This window comes from Bicyclus anynana, chromosome 19, assembly GCF_947172395.1.
Source record: "Bicyclus anynana chromosome 19, ilBicAnyn1.1, whole genome shotgun sequence".
Classification (NCBI taxonomy): domain Eukaryota; kingdom Metazoa; phylum Arthropoda; class Insecta; order Lepidoptera; family Nymphalidae; genus Bicyclus; species Bicyclus anynana.
In genome coordinates this window covers 9,425,943-9,442,176 of record NC_069101.1, presented here as the reverse complement: position 1 = coordinate 9,442,176, position 16,234 = coordinate 9,425,943, and the positions used below count along the sequence as shown (strand labels likewise).

Here is a 16,234-nt window from a genome sequence, read left to right as displayed (position 1 = left end):
TAATATTATAAAGCTGAAGAGTTTGTTTGTACATTTGTTTGGTTGAATGCGCTAATCTCGGGAACTACTGGTCTGATTTGAAAAATTATTTCAGTGTTAGATAGCCTATTTATAGAGTAAGTATTTTATCCCCGTATTCTTACGGGAACGGGAAACCGCGTGCCGTCAGCTAGTAAATAATATCTTTTAATTGAATCATAAAAAAATCTTTATTTTAAAGTATATTGTTATATACCATCCTGTAGTCTGTAGTCTGTAATATGTATAAATGATAACCCTAAATGGATGAATTCGTCTTGCATTTGTCAAGACATATTTTGGATATAGGTACAAACAAAATTGTTAAATAAAAAGCAAATGAAAATTTCATATTTTTTAATTGTAATAATATAATAGTTTAAAAAAATATTTTGTACAACGGGCTATATTCACAAAATACAGTCTTCAGTCTTCACCGACGTATTTAATAATTAGGCAAAGAAGACCTTAAAACTAGAAATTCATGTAAAAAATACACATGTACTCTATAATATAAGCCATGTATATGTCACGGTTAAATTGTAAAATACGTTATTTTTTAGTCTCACTGGCTATATTGTAATCTGTCGATTTATTGTAAACTGAACATCCTGATTACAATTTAACGTGTTATTTTTCAGTATATTATAATCTATTGAAGTGAAACCGTTAAATTGTCAATCAGGATAAATTTACCATAGAGTTACAAAAATATAAGAGCGGCCATAATAAAATGAGTAAAAAATTACAATCGACAAATCAAATTATCTTAAGTTTAATATTATTACCTGACGTTTCGAAAGAGCTTGTAAACTAAGCCTATTTGAAATAAATGAATTTTGACTTTTGACTTTTTTTTGAAAGAAAAAACTTAGGTCAGTCTTGAGGTATAATAAATAATAAATAAATACGTAATGTCACAATTCTTGAAGTATTTTATTTGACTGACTTAATATGTATTTCATTCCTAACTCTATGGACACCGAACGGTCTGCTGCAAGGCTGACCAATCAGGGGCAAGATCGGACAGTTGACGTTTTAAGATTGCAATTTAATGATTTCACTTCGATAGATATACCGAAAAATAACACGTTAAATTGTAATCAGTGTGTTCAGTTCACAATATATCGACAAATTACAGTATCGGAATGAAATTATAATCTAACGTATTTTACAATTTAACGGTAACACATACAACATCAAAGGCAAATAACCTCATTGACCATTATGGACATGGGATTAATTTTACTTTATGTTTATATCAGTTTTTCACAAAGACTTTCATACATACTACATACTCCTAAGAGGCTCACTACGACATTTTGTCGGACTTTGTTACTGTCACCTACTGCTTTTGTCATTCGGCTACCAAATGCGGTCACTCTTGGAATAGATTTTACCGAGTGTCCAAGACTCACCCACTGAGTCAACTGTATAAATAATCCACTTGCCAAGTGACGTATAAGTAATCTATTCGTCGCCCAAACATCTCCAATTGTTCGAAGTATTGGTCTGGTCACATTACAAGCCTCAATAGTGAACGAACGCTAACATCAATCAACTGGGCGAGTGACATACTCAAGCATCTCTATTGATAACATCTCTAGGTAAAGTGATTGCAATAATAAACAAATACCATTTGACTTGGTGACAATACGTCACAGTGACAAAATTAGAGTCAGCGAGCGACAAAATAAAAAATATTAATGAACGGAAAACATGAAAATTTTACGGTAGAATCACGTAGTAGGGTAAAAAAAAAATTAGTCAACTACCATCTACTCGTAGCAACAGAATAGGACGTGTTTTGTTTTATGGATCTTGAAAATTGCAGTGTATAAAATACCGGGTCTGTTTATTTATGATGTTTTATACACAGTCGTTAATTAACTATTCTTTATTCTGACTTTATAGGCAGAACTGTGATGTTGTTCAGTGTCGATAACTGTAGTGAGCTGACTCTCAGCAGGGTTATTATGTAACTCGATGTACCATTCTATAATAAGTTACTTCATCTTTTTTCATCTTAATTTCGTAATGGTGATCATCTTGCATAGTTATTTCAACGAAATGATCTTGATTACGTCATTTTACATCAAGTGACATTGATTTTTTTGTTTTACGCTCATCTTACATGATTATTTCAACAAAATTACGTAAGTAACGAATAACGGTTTTTCGTTGAAATAATGTTACTTCTTGCTACTAACACTTTTATGTTTTTGCCTCTTTACGTGAAATGAAGATAATTATGTTATTTAGTTGAAAATACGATGTTAGATGATTGCATAAATGAAAAACGATGTAGTGACTCATTATTAGAAAGGTACACCGAGATACATAACTCTGCTGAATGTTTTTGATTTATTAACTGGCTTAGTTGTATCTACCTCAAACCCGGTGGGATAGATACGGCCAAAAGACAACATTAACACAGAAAGCAGAGCCAATAAGTATCTATAGAAATTAGGAGATAGAATAATACATATAGAAGTCTTTGACTTCCAAAAATCCTTATAAAATGGGACGGACTAATTGCACCTTAATAAGCAAAACATAATTTATTATGTACAATACAATTATTACATAAAAATGAGATCACAAATATACAAAACGTTGACGAAGATAATACTTAAATATGAGGGAAACAAATTATTGCGAAATACCTAACTAAAAAACATACATACAGCCGTACATAGATAGAACCGCCTCTGTTATGGAAGTCGGTTAAAAACGAATTAAAGTAAAGAATGCACCGCAATATAACGTTGTGATATCATATCACAACGTTATATTTACGAATTTAATGAGACAATAATAATTTTACGACCAAAAGTCAATTAAGAAATTAAAAATTACAATTTGAAATTTGAATATTTTAATCTAACTTTGATTATGGCAAATATAGCCAAAGCTATATAAAAACTGTCGAAGTGCGTGTTGGGCCATAAAACAGTCAGTTTAGGTTCTGTAGTTAAGTCGCAAAATATTATGTTATTCTACTACCCTTTTACTTGTACCTGCTTTATTGGCATGATTAAAACCTATTGCTAATTACCTTTCCATGAAAACTAATATTTTCTTTCAACTAATAATAGACGAATAACAAATCTTCTTGTTACTTCAAATTGGCTGGACTTGGCGTAACTACAACTCATGTTGTTCTACGGAACTCTAAAAAAATGCAGGTATACATAAACACATCATTTAATTAAATAGACATTCGATATTTCCAATAAAAGGCACAAAAAAGAATGGTACATTATTTACACAAACCCGTTCTAAAAACACTTAAAAATACAAAGGCACTTGGATTTATTTATCAGTCTTTTTATTATATTCACACTAACAATTTAATTCTCGTCTTCAGTGTCTAAATTGTCAATAGGGAAGTTAGGGTTGAGTAAGGGGCTTTTATTACCAGCACTGTTGGGTGATGTCACCGATGATATGCTAACTAGGTTGTGTGTTAAACTGTGACGTCGCAAGTCACAGTTACGCCTGAATACCTTCCCGCATGAAGTACAGTTGTATGGCTTAATATCTGTATGGGTTAGTAAATGGGTTTTTAAATTCGATCGTTGGTTGAAACTCCTGCTGCAGACTGGGCACTTGTGTGGAGACTCTTCCATGTGTAGTATTTTGTGTACCGCTAATGTTCGGGACTGGCAGAATCCTTTTCCACATTCTAAACACTTGAATGGTTTCTCTTTTGAGTGTATGTATCTGTAACAAGGAAAAAGACATGTTAGTTGTCTATTGCTTAATAGAGACATACGTCAATGAACTGGTTCATGATCTTGACGGAAGTCGTGTTAGTTACACCACTTATAGCTACAGAATCACTGAACGTTTTTGGATAAAAATTTGCACAATGAAAGATTATAGTCTGGACTAGCTATAGGCTACATTTAACCCTATATTCCCACAAAAACGGGATCTACGATTACATAGGTAACACTTTGGAACATAGCTAGTGAATAATAAGTTTACTTTGCTTTTTTCCTTAAAAACTTGACAAATCTCTGTAACATGTACGGCTAAAAACTATTAACGCATGTTTCACTCTGATACCGTAGCACTGTTGGAAAAAAATAATTTATCAAATCTGCTACATTGATAATAATTATACATATTATTTTTCGATAACAAGTAATTTATTGCTAGGTTTATGTTGAAACCAACTAATTTATTTGTTGCTATGTTTTGAATAAATAATATTAATTATATTAAAAAAAACGAAAAGGAATCTGGGTATTGGCTCCATGCCTTGCCATCGAAAAATCTTGGCACTTTATTAGACAACGAAAGTTTTCATGTGGCTCTAGGACTCAAATTGGGTACACCATTGTGTTTAGAGCACAAATGTCCCTGATGGATTGACGCTGGTTCCCTGGGAAATGGGGCGGGCCCTAATGTGGGACGCTACATGCGTTGACACATTAGCACCGTGTCATATCAGGGAGACAGAATTAAGACCGGGAGCCGCAGCAGAAAAAGCTGAAACCGGTAAGTGGCTCAAGTATGCCTCTCTGACAGAGAGTTACATATTTGTACCTTTTGCCGTGGAGACCCTTGGGCCATGGAGTCGCAGTGCCAAAAAATTTTTCCGTACTATTTCACCGCGGCTTGTTGCCTCGACTGGTGACAGAAGGGCTGGCTCATTTTTTGCGCAAAGGATCAGTCTGGCTGTCCAGCGCGGAAATGCAGCCAGTATTCTTGCCACCATTCCACGTGGGCATGATTTGTATAGTTATTAGGATAAGTTAGCTTAAGTTCCTTATTGTATTCTTTCTCAATAAAAAAATAAAAAATAAAAAAAACTTCAGTAACTTTATAGTTCAGAAGCAAGAAATCAGCTGGTCTATTCACTATGTCGGTATTTATTATCAACCTATTAAAATAAACATCAAATCAATTGACAAAATGTCATCTACTACTGTGTGATATCTACCACTAAGCACCGAATTTGTTACATAAAATCTCAATTTCGTATATGTCAATTAGCATACGTCAAAAATAGTGAATTAACCCCGTTCAACAGTTGTCGTGTCTAATACTGATATTCTTTTTGTTTAGAGTTATTTTTGGTTATGTTTAATAAATATAAATATTATTTAAGCGTTTGCTTCTATCTAGTTAAACGATAAACGAGGCATTAAGTTACTCCACAAACTTATTATAAATTATACTTAAGTTATAATGTTTTAGAAATTACAGACACACTCGTAACGAAAATCGCTGCAAGCCTCTGTTTCACCATTCAGTTTACTAAGATTTATTGACAGACCGTTTAGCGAAATCCTTTGTCGAAACCCAATAAAGATAACTTTACACCGTTTCCAATAAGTACATTATTTGAATCCAATATTAATAAATACTTCATGCTTTAAAACGTTGTAGCATTGGGCTTATGATAATACGTTATATTACCAACAGTTCAACACCTTGTAGGATCCCTGTTACAAATAAGGGCCCCAGGATATGTGTAATAAATTGGCGTACCCTCTCATTTCTGTTGCCAATGCCATCAATTTACGTAACATGAGGCGTAAGGTGTTTTAAATCTTGTTTATATTGTGAAATGTTGAGTAAGGAGAAATTTGGACATGCAAGCGAATTTGTTAGCATAGTTAAAAAGTAGTGGAGGAGTTTTATTTATCTATGGCACATTGACACATTTATACCTCTTGTTTGGTTGAGATTTATTCTGAAAGTTATCATTTTTAAACGACTTAAAAGAAGGAGGAGGGTCTCTATTCAACGCGTATGTTTCTTTCGTATATTTCTTTTTTTTTTCAGTTCGAATTACCTCTGTCACCGCATAGTATATACAAGATTAGTGTGTAGATATATTGATGTTACAGGTAAAAGTAATTTTGCTACAAGATTACTTTTACCTGTAAAATATTACGGTCACTGAATTGTACTTAGGTAGACACCGGTTGTTAATTTATATTAAATGTTTTTGATGTCATCTGTAACTCATTTGATAATATGCGTTATATAATGACTAAATAAGACAGGTTCCAACTATAATCTATCAAGCCAATTTAGGATTTTTTATTATTTAAAGTTAGTCAGCTCTGGTCTAGTCTGTCGGGTTATTATGTAATCGGTGTACCGTTCAAATATTAAGTCACTACATAGTTTTTCATCATAATTTCGTAATTATGATCATCTGACATAGTTATTTGACGAAATGATCTTGGCTATTTTACATCAAATGGCAGTAATCTTTTCGTTTTACGATCATCTAAGTAACATGATTATTTCATCGAAATAACGTAAATAACGGGTTTTCGTTGAAATCTTACTACTTGCTACTACCATTTCTAAGTATATTACTTGTTTACGAAAATACGATGTTAGATTGCATAACCAAAAATATGATGAAAAACGTTGTAATGATTAATTATTTGAATGGTACACCGAGATACATAATAACCCTGCAGGTCTGGTCTGGTCAGTTGTACACGTACGTAAGTGCTAACACATTTATGTGGTTTTCACATAAAATGCATCCATCAATCGAACCTGAAACATTTCGTTTCGGTGACGCCATCAAGTACGTGTGGTCGTCAAAACGCATCGCTTGTTTTATGGCTCCCGTGTTCCCATCAATAAAATTAATACTCAAAAGAGACAATTTAATGGGCATTCAAAATTTTCTTACCATTCGTGTTGTAAACTTCTAATGTGATTTTTATTATACATTTTAACGAGTGAAGATAAACAGAGGATATGATTTTTAACGGCTGAGACTTTGAATGGTATGATGATACCACATTAATGTATTGCATTACGAAGGTACCTCGAAGGTTCATTGGTTAGCGTATGTGGCTTGGGATTACGAAGTTCTAGCTCAGGCCTATGAAATATTGAACTTCTTTCAAGAACTCTCTTAGCCCGGGGTTTGCAAGCTGGTTGTACTATCCCGAAGCTCTTAGAGCATAATAAGCCATAATTACAACTCTAAGCCCGGCTACCTGGCATTGGAGCATCGTACTGGATCAAAGCACCATCATATCCCTATATTATACAAAAAAGGAAACCAGGCCCTATAGTGCGATGATAAAGTAGGCTGATAATAATTATAATTATTAGAATTTTTATTTTTTAATTTTTTAGTGTTAGCATTCCTACTGAGTGTGAATAAAAATTAATAAGCAATTAAAAAAAAATATGACCGAAAAGATCTATACTAATGTTATAAAGCTGAAAAGTTTGTTTGTTAGTTTGATTGAACGCGCTAATCTCAGGAACTACTGGTCAAATTTGAAATTTTTTTGTGTTAGATAGCCCATTTATCGAAGAAGGCTATAGGCTATATGCTATCCCCGTATCCCCTAACGGGAACCACGAGGGTGAAACCACGCGGCGTTATAATTATAAATATAAATAATATTTAGGTAATTTTTTTTAGGTTTAGGTTTAACTTCTACGTCTCCCTCTGTATCACTAATAATAATTTAATGAGACGATTCTGCTGTGTCGACGTTGCTTTACGTAACACATTTGCCTCAGTGCTGTCTTAGACTTAGATTATTACATCTAAAAACAAATCGTCACCCTGAAATAGAAGAGCTATACTAACAAAGTTCTTTATAAAAAAATGTTAAATTAATATTAGTTTGTTCCGATTATTATGATCGATCACGCTGTAACGGTAATTATGTTAACTAGCCAATCGGCTACAGATAGGGTTTCCACATTTTCAAAAATAATATCGGGACCAACAGTTGACAATGGCGATCGTAATATCTTATGGACTCTTTATGGTGCACAAATCATCATTATTATTTAAATTTAATTAATTTGCCCGTTATAACGGTCTCGTACATGGCTAGGCCTCCCACTTTACAAGAGAGTGGAAAGCGTAGACCCACCACTCTGTTTCAATGCGAGCTGGCGAACTTTTAACAGTAATGTTTGACTGTTTAACGATCAGATGAGCTCGTGAATGACCAGGGCTGATAGCTTAACATATTTTCCCTGGCGTAAGGGTGTAATACCACCAACTTCGCCACTCCGGGTAAAATATTTTCAATGAACATTTCCTTTATGAAAGAATAGCTTAGTATTTCATATCCAGATACAGGGCTTGAACTCAGGACCGCGTAGGCTAACTGATCGAGGTAGTTAGTGATTGTTAACAATGTTTCTTGCCATGTTTGATATGTGATAAGTACGATAATTTTACATCTTAGCTATTCTGATAAGAAAAGTGAACGCAAAACATTGTGTTTCAGTTGACTGAATGACAATATTTACGGCGTCTTGTTATTTATTCATTTTATTCAACAATTTATACTCGTAGAAACGTTAAAAAAGCTATTATTGCATGTTTATTTGACGCAAAATTCGACGTCATAAAGAGTCACAGTTATCATTAGAATCGGGTTTGTCCCGGTAGAAACTGAGAAGGTGGTTACTGTAGCTATAGAATCGACCCGTCTCAAAATTAATTCAAACCTCACATACCTATAATTAACACTTACAAACGTATAATCAGTAATAGGGAAGAGCGAGAAATAAACAATCCATCAACTATTATATAAATTATCTAAAAATAAACAAATGTATAAAATATTTCGATGAACCTTTAAAAAAAACCGGAAAGTAGTTCAAAAGCTGGTGGTTTTGGTGTAGTCTCAAGTCTTTTATTATGATATGAAATCATTATAAAAAAATCCAATATCAACGTATCTACAAATTAGGGAAATAAAGTATGCTACGTGTTATTATATTTTTTTTGTAATTTGTTACAATACTGTAAGCTTAAACATATTATTATAAAATTCTAGTGCTTATTATTTTAAAACTATTATTATTATTTTAAAACACAATTTTTTTTTTTAAACTTTCGTCTTTCTGTTTGGCTTTTCGAACGGCTAAATCGTTTGGACTTTTACTGGAAGCCAGAAAAGGTTATTGAAAAACATATAAACAAAACTACTATTTATCTTGGAAAACACAAGGTTTCGCAGGATTTTTGATTCGCGGAAATTTTGTAAAAAAATATTTTTTGGGGTGGAAATGCAATAATGATAATTAGAGATACTAGTATAACTATTGTACTTGTAAATATTACACCTAATACACATGTATTTATGTATGTAACATCAGCCTTGAGATTTACACTTGAGGATAACAAGATAAGACTGTAGAATGTTATCACGCCACAATGGTTCGATAGCTAGGTTGACATTTTTGGATAATTATTAGGTATTTGAAGCAAAGTGAAACTTGTTCGTAATAGCCCAGTGGATATGACCTCTGCCTCCGATTCCGGAGGGTGTGGGTTTCAATCCGGTCTGGGGCATGCGCCTCCAACTTTTCAGTTGTGTGCATTTTAAGAAATTAAATACGTATCTCAAACGGTGAAGGAAAAACATCTTGAGGAAACATGCATACCATTTTCTTAATTCTATGCGTGTGTGAAGTCTGCCAATCCGCATTGGGCCTGCGCTGTGAACTATTGGCCTAACCCCTCTCATTCTGAGATTTCTGAGAACTCGAGCTCAGCAGTGACCGATTATGGGATAGTTGGTAGTCTGTGTTTCCTGACACATACAACTTGAGCACCTTCAAGGCAAGAGTGAATAAACATCTTCTAGGCAAGCGCATACCGACCTCATCATTCATTTCCATAAGGCATGACTGAGTCAAGCGCAGGCCATATTTAAAAAAAAGTTAGCGTAGCCTATGATATGGGTACTTGGCTATGTTTTGTTTTGGAATCAACCCATATACGGCTCACTGCTGAGCTCGAGTCTCCTCTCAGAATGAGAGGGGTTAGGCCAATAGTCCACCACGCTGGCCCAATGCGGATTGGCAGACTTCAGAAAACAGAAAAGATATTACATAAGATTACACACGCAGAGAATTAAGAAATTCTCTGGTTCCTCACGATGTTTTCCTTCACCGTTTGAGACACGTGATATTTAATTTCTTAAAATGCACATAACTGAAAAGTTGGAGGTTGAGATTGCTTGCCCCGGACCGGATTCGAACCCACACTCTCCGGAATCGGAGGCAGAGGTCATATCCACTGGGCTATCACGGCTCTACTTAGCTATATAGAGCCTCAATAGCTCAACGGTAAGAGAGGTCGGACTCATCACCCAGGGTAGTTCGATCCCCGCCCGTTGTGGTCTATTGTTGCACCCACTCCAAATACTTTCTCGACTAGTTAGAGGGGAATGGGAGTACTGGCCATATTTAAAAGATATGGAAAATATTCTTGTATTAAAAAAAAAATTGTTGTAAAAAAAAAAAAAAAGTACAAGATACTTGTCTATAAAACAGTAATTAAACCCATATGGATGTATGGAATCCAGTTGTGAGGATCAGCTTGCGACTCCAACATCACCATTATTCAAAGAGCGCAAAACTACATACTGAAACAAGTGTCGAACGCGCCGTGGTTTCTACGAATACCAGAAATTCACGAATACTTACAAATGTCAACAGTAAAAGCAGAAATAAAATCCACTAACGACAAGTACAAAGATAGATTCAGAAATCATCCGAATCATCTGGCTGTCCAGTTAACGATACCACAGGCGATTCGACGCTTGAAAAGACGGCAAATTCTTGATTGAAAGCCACATATGACATACATATATATGGAGCTTCTCCCGCTGGGGAAGGTTGCTTCTAACCGCCAAATCTCCCTACAACTCCTCTGCTCATAGTCTATCGACTGATCGCACGAGATCAATACACCAAAAAAAAAAAAAAAAGTTATCTGCCTCTAGAGACATTTTTTAAACCTACAGCGCTGTAAAATCGTTCGTTTCCATAGCTACTCTAGCTCTTACAAAAAGTTCAAATTCGAACAGGTAAGCCCTGTCATAGACAAAAAGTCCGTCAAAATGCAAAATAACGGAACCGCACCCCTGATTTCTAATTTAAAAACAATCCAACGTACAAATAAACCGTATTAGCTATATTTGTTTGTTGGAATATTAAGTTAAGAAACGGAGAAAATTACGACTTCGCTCCGAGGTAACGTAATACGTGTAATAATCGTCCAGATAGCGATAACAGACGATTAAGAGGTACAAGATGATGAATGAAAAAATGATTTGGATGTAAAAGATGATGGGGCGATTAGGGACGGCGCGGCCAGTGGAGCGTGGAGCGACACGGGCACGGTTAGGCCTAACTCGTCGGCAAAGTCGCTGATAAATTAAACCTGCTATCGATATTAAAGAGATTTTAAATTTTCGATGACAACTACGGCTTGATTGATTTCGGAACAAGTTTACTTGGTATCGTGCTTTGTAATTGAGTAATTATGTAGTGTGTTGCTTAAAACAGCGATATCTATACTTTATGAAGAGGTAAATCTTCTAAGGTTGTATGGGGTAACCTCTGGATTTACTAAACCAATTTCGAAATATTTTTTACCAATGGCAAGCCACTTTATTTGTGAGTGTCAAAGGCTTGTACAGAAACGGGAATTGCGAGTGTGAAATAGAAGTCTATTAGTAAGTAGATATAGTTTGAGCATTAATTTAGTTTTTATTTGCAATCTTAATTAATATTATAAATAAGCAATTTTTTTTTGTTTGTTAGCCTAAATAGCTCCAAAAGTGCTAGATCGATTTTAAAAATTATTTTATCGGTTTGTTCTTTCTTCCATTAATTTTTAATAGCAGTTTTGGGTGGTGGGTCGAAGCTCCAATAGGCTAGTTGACACTTTTTTTTAATGGTTTTTAATAGTTCATTATCGTTCTACTAGATTTTTTTTTTTATATCTTTTAAGACGTATTTTTAACAATACTAGCCAAAACGCCTGTTAGCCATGATGGTCTATATTTCGACTGTTTAATGACGTCACTATGACAAATCCCAAAAATAATGGTTAACAATTTGTTTGACGTTTAGGACATTAAGTAACATTGTGACGTCACAAAATGGACGACAGCGTTTTTGACGTTTGGAAAATTTTAAAAAATACATGATTGATTTTTAAATTAAGTTTTGTAGAAATCCTTAACTTTTATTAATTAATATCGAAATATTTCAGACCCTTATTCTATGTACTATTTAAATTAATATTGTATATATTAAATTTGATATGAGTCAACTACCCTATTTTGCTCTGCGAAGTGAAGGTGTGCCCTTTTGTGGGTCATTAATTTTGATCAAGTTTTAAGTGGTCAAGATGAGCATTAAAGTATATCATCAAACAATGTTTCATAATCTTGCAGTTTTTGTTCGTTCAGTTTATCTTGTTAGTGTTATAACTCTGATCAGTGGTTTATAAATGTTATAGTTAACTGAGTGACGTCATTTCAAATCCAATATGGCGAATTCCAGAGATAACGGATCAGTTCTTTTTAGACACACCCATCATGTTGGTATCACAATAAAGGAGTTTGCTGGGAAGAAGTCGAGTAAAATAACCTTACTAAAACGTTTTTAAAACAAAATTTTAATTTATTTATTGTAAGTTTAGTTGTACAATTTATTTATAACGAACAAATGAAAATCTCAAAGGCAATTTCGGACGTGCGAAGTTTTCTTGAGATTGTATAGGTAAGATTCGATTTTTTTTAATGACAAAGATGCTTTGAGATAATTTAACAGTGACTGTTTAAGATTTAAAATAACTGTTGAGTTTTTAGTTGACTCTAACTAGTAGATACTTTTAAACAGAAACAAAAAAAGAGACATTAATGTTCAAAAATAATCGTGAAATTAACCTTAAACCTAGTTCAAATAAACAAAATGTGAAGTTGAAAAAAAGAAAGGAACACAACTAATTGCCTATTATTTTATAAAAAAATACTATTATTATTTGAAACTTTAGAAAAACAAACGCCAACAGAACATTTTCATTTAACGCATGTAATTTATTTCAACTATAAAACCGAACCGTAACATCTCGAATTACAAAACACTGTATTCAATACGAACTGTTGTGTACATAAAAAGAACACGATCCAATCTTAATTTTGTATGCGCAAGATATTTACTGTGATTCTAATTTTTTTGTGTCCACCATATTAATCCTCGCGTCAGGATCACCGTGTTCTTTGTTAACCTGTCGAACGCCTCGGTCCATTATAATGTATCGTGTCAACGGACAAGGAACATCGAGTCGAGTTAACCCTCCGGCGTCTCTACCAAATTTATTTTATTACCAAAGAGATACGGCGATTCAGACCGAACTCCGAAATCATTGAGACAGGTGTTAAGAATTCAACACCTTTAACTCTTTTGGGTGGGGAACAAAGATAAGTGGTGAAATAGATAAGTGTACCACAAAACTTGTACGTCTGTCGATACAACGCGTAATGGCATTATTTATTGAGATCTCCGTCTGGAATTCGGTGTGTTTCCAACGAATTAACATTAAGAACTTCTTTGTTGAGATAAATATTGATAAATGAGATACGCGACGTTTCCACGGAATTCGAAAGAGTTGAGACAACAACAAAATGAGAATTCAAAATTAAAACATTCGGCCGTTCCCAGATTAGCGGTGGTTCTGTAAAATAATATATACGCGTGACGGACGACTCGTCGATACCATCTGCCTGCGTAGGTACTTAACCCTTTTTGTTTGGGATGTTTTTGTTCACCGTCATTATTCAAAAGTTCATAGCGTTTCGCGCTGATATCCGAGGACGAAAATCTTTTATTGATATCCAAAAATGAGCATCGTGATCCCTCCAAATGTTTCTCGACACGGCCATAACGTTGTTTTATCTCGTAAGTGCGGACCAGGCCATCCGATACGGTATTTTAGGATAGTATAAAACTGAAAGCTCCCATTGATTTAGCTATTTGTTTCGAGAAACCAGATAAGATGCTGTCGTAACTGGATAATTTATGTTTCCCTCAAACTGTGGCTATAATAATAATATCAAGTATAGTCAAGATCAAAAACACAAGAGTATACCAGCATACAGTAACAAAACTTAGTTAGGAATAATAATAATAGTTGATATGAGAAGTTAAGTTAAATGTATAGGTACTGTTTAAACTAATAGCGCATGTTGTTGGAATTCATGAACTTTGTCCTTTATCAGCTGATGAGTCATGACTCCGCCATTTCTAATCCTAATACTTTATGTTAGAATATCAAATAAGCAGATAAAATTTCAGAATATTATATTAAATATATAAGCATAGTTCAGAAGACGTGATTTTACCAAATAACATGATAAATTGTAAGTCTTCTCAATTAAAACAATTGATCTAATTATATATAAAATAAAATATAGATTAAGTAAATTAAAGAAAAAAAAGGAAGTGTTTTCAGAAATATAACGTATTTAGAATTATATGGTTTGTAAACAAATGTTATAAGTCTTGTCAATTAAAACAATAATTGATCTAATTATATATTAAATAAAGTATAGATAATCTAAATCATAGCAAAAAAAGAAATGTTATGAAAAAAAATATCATATTTAGTATGGTTTGTAAACAAAAGTTATTATCAATGATCTTTACCTGTGATCTCTGAGGTGATCTTGCCGTCGGAACGCTTTTCCACAGATGTCACACGAGTATGGCCGCTCGTCGGTGTGCGTCCTTTCATGTATCAGGAGATTGTAGGATTTCGTGAATTGTCGATTACAGAACTTGCAAATAAACTGCTTTTTCGTTCTCGGTCCGCTGCCTGTAGTTTTCTGCTTATTAGATATACAACTTCCCGTCGACGATGTCGAACTATTTGTACTCTTCGAGCTGGATGAATTGGACGGTTGAGGAGACAGAGGTGGCTGAGAGGGGCTCCCATTCATTTGCTGCTGATACATGGCATTCATTAGAAGGCTCGGGTAACCGTTGTCTAAGCTCTGTGATGCACTGTACCCGTATCCTTTTGACGTAGATTCTAGATGCTGTTCCAACGTGAATTCGTCTTCGTTGTCTAACAAAGCTAAGTCTTCTTCCACTTCTTCGGATAAATCTACATCTTCAGCCGCTATAGCATCAGATAAGGGGTACTCTTCAGGCGTTTTCGGAGATATCACTCTAGATGTACTTTCAGAAACGTCCGTTTCAGTAATCTTAGCGCTGGCCGTCGCGAGCCTCAGTATGTCTTGTTTAGTTGAAGTAATACTTTCGTTGGAGCTACATTGCGTGTTGTTTACAGATGACACAGATGTGAGGCGTTGTAAAGTTAAATAGGATTCTAAAGCTTGCAAGTTTAAGGCAGCGGCTGCCGCAGAATTCGACGGTAATAAAGCAGCCTGTTGCAGAGAATTCATCATCGCATTTTGGAGGGATATCACTACGCCTTGCAACGATCTCTGGAGCATGTTCTCTTGTAACAACGCAGCGGATGCAATAGATAAGTTTAAGTTCGTTGTAGTTGAACTAGAGCTCTTACTTGGGCTTTTAGTGTCCTCCGGTGTCTCGATGCTCAACAGACCGGTCATGTCTGCGGGTTTGGTGTCCTGTATCTGCAGGTTGTTTTTCAGCTTGATGATGGCGCTCTCCAGTGAGTTGAGTGTGGTTTTGTTGGTGCGGGATGTGCTTTGTTCTTGCATGTTGTGGTCAGGTCGTCATGGGCACAGGTGAGCACGTGTCGCGTGGGCGCGGTGCGCGTGCGCTGTCGCAGTCGGTGCGCGGCGTGCGAGGCGACTGTGCGGCGCGGCGCGACTGAGCCGGCGGGCAGCCTGCGAGCGCCCCGCCCCCTCGTCCCGCGCCCGTCTTCCCGCCTCACAAAAGCTCTCTATTTTAGGCAACTCTTTGTACAGTAATGGTCACCTCACGTTGCCCTAACGACAGACACGTCCATGAGAACAACGTTGCGCCAGATTTGTTGTGGCCCTTTCGAGTAATGAGATTCTGAATGGAATCGGCCGGACTATGGGAAAACAATTCACCAGACCCGTTTGTGTTGTTTGTAGGTCATGTCACTCTTACCTTCCAGTTTCAAAATATAAAAAGATCTTTGCTTGCATTACATAATATTACATTATAACAATTATAGCCTTTAGTTAACTATCTTAGATGAAATTATTATAACACATATTTATAAAGCATTCCTTTATATGACACCGGTATGATAAGATTGTTTTGCTTTCCAGCATATACCTCCCTACACATACTTTTAGTGACAATAAAATCAAAAGATCTGTTAAACCAATCGTTTGAATGAAAACTCAAAACAAATACAGCTTTAAACTTTATTGATATTATGGTGTAGGATTTTTTCTTTAACGTTGGAAATTGTAAATTA

At 35.0% G+C, this 16,234-nt stretch overlaps 1 protein-coding gene across 1 annotated transcript; it reads right to left on the bottom strand.

Annotated features, from left to right (window-relative positions):
- Nucleotides 1-360: 360 nt before the first annotated feature.
- Nucleotides 361-15,646, bottom strand: LOC112044996 (protein sister of odd and bowel-like). The gene is made up of 2 exons (XM_024081021.2): nt 14,497-15,646; nt 361-3,744 (listed from the first exon to the last, which is right to left on the bottom strand). The coding sequence occupies exons 1-2, from the start codon at nt 15,537-15,539 to the stop codon at nt 3,372-3,374; spliced, it is 1,416 nt and encodes a 471-aa protein (XP_023936789.1). The 5' UTR covers nt 15,540-15,646; the 3' UTR covers nt 361-3,371.
- Nucleotides 15,647-16,234: the final 588 nt, after the last annotated feature.

Coding starts and splice junctions, on each gene's coding strand:
- LOC112044996 (XM_024081021.2), bottom strand. CDS start 15,539: ATGCAAGAACAAAGCACATCCCGCACCAACAAAACCACACTCAACTCA. Junction 3,745..14,496: donor GATCACCTCAGAGATCACAG/GTAAAGATCATT, acceptor TCCTTGTTACAG/ATACATACACTCAAAAGAGA.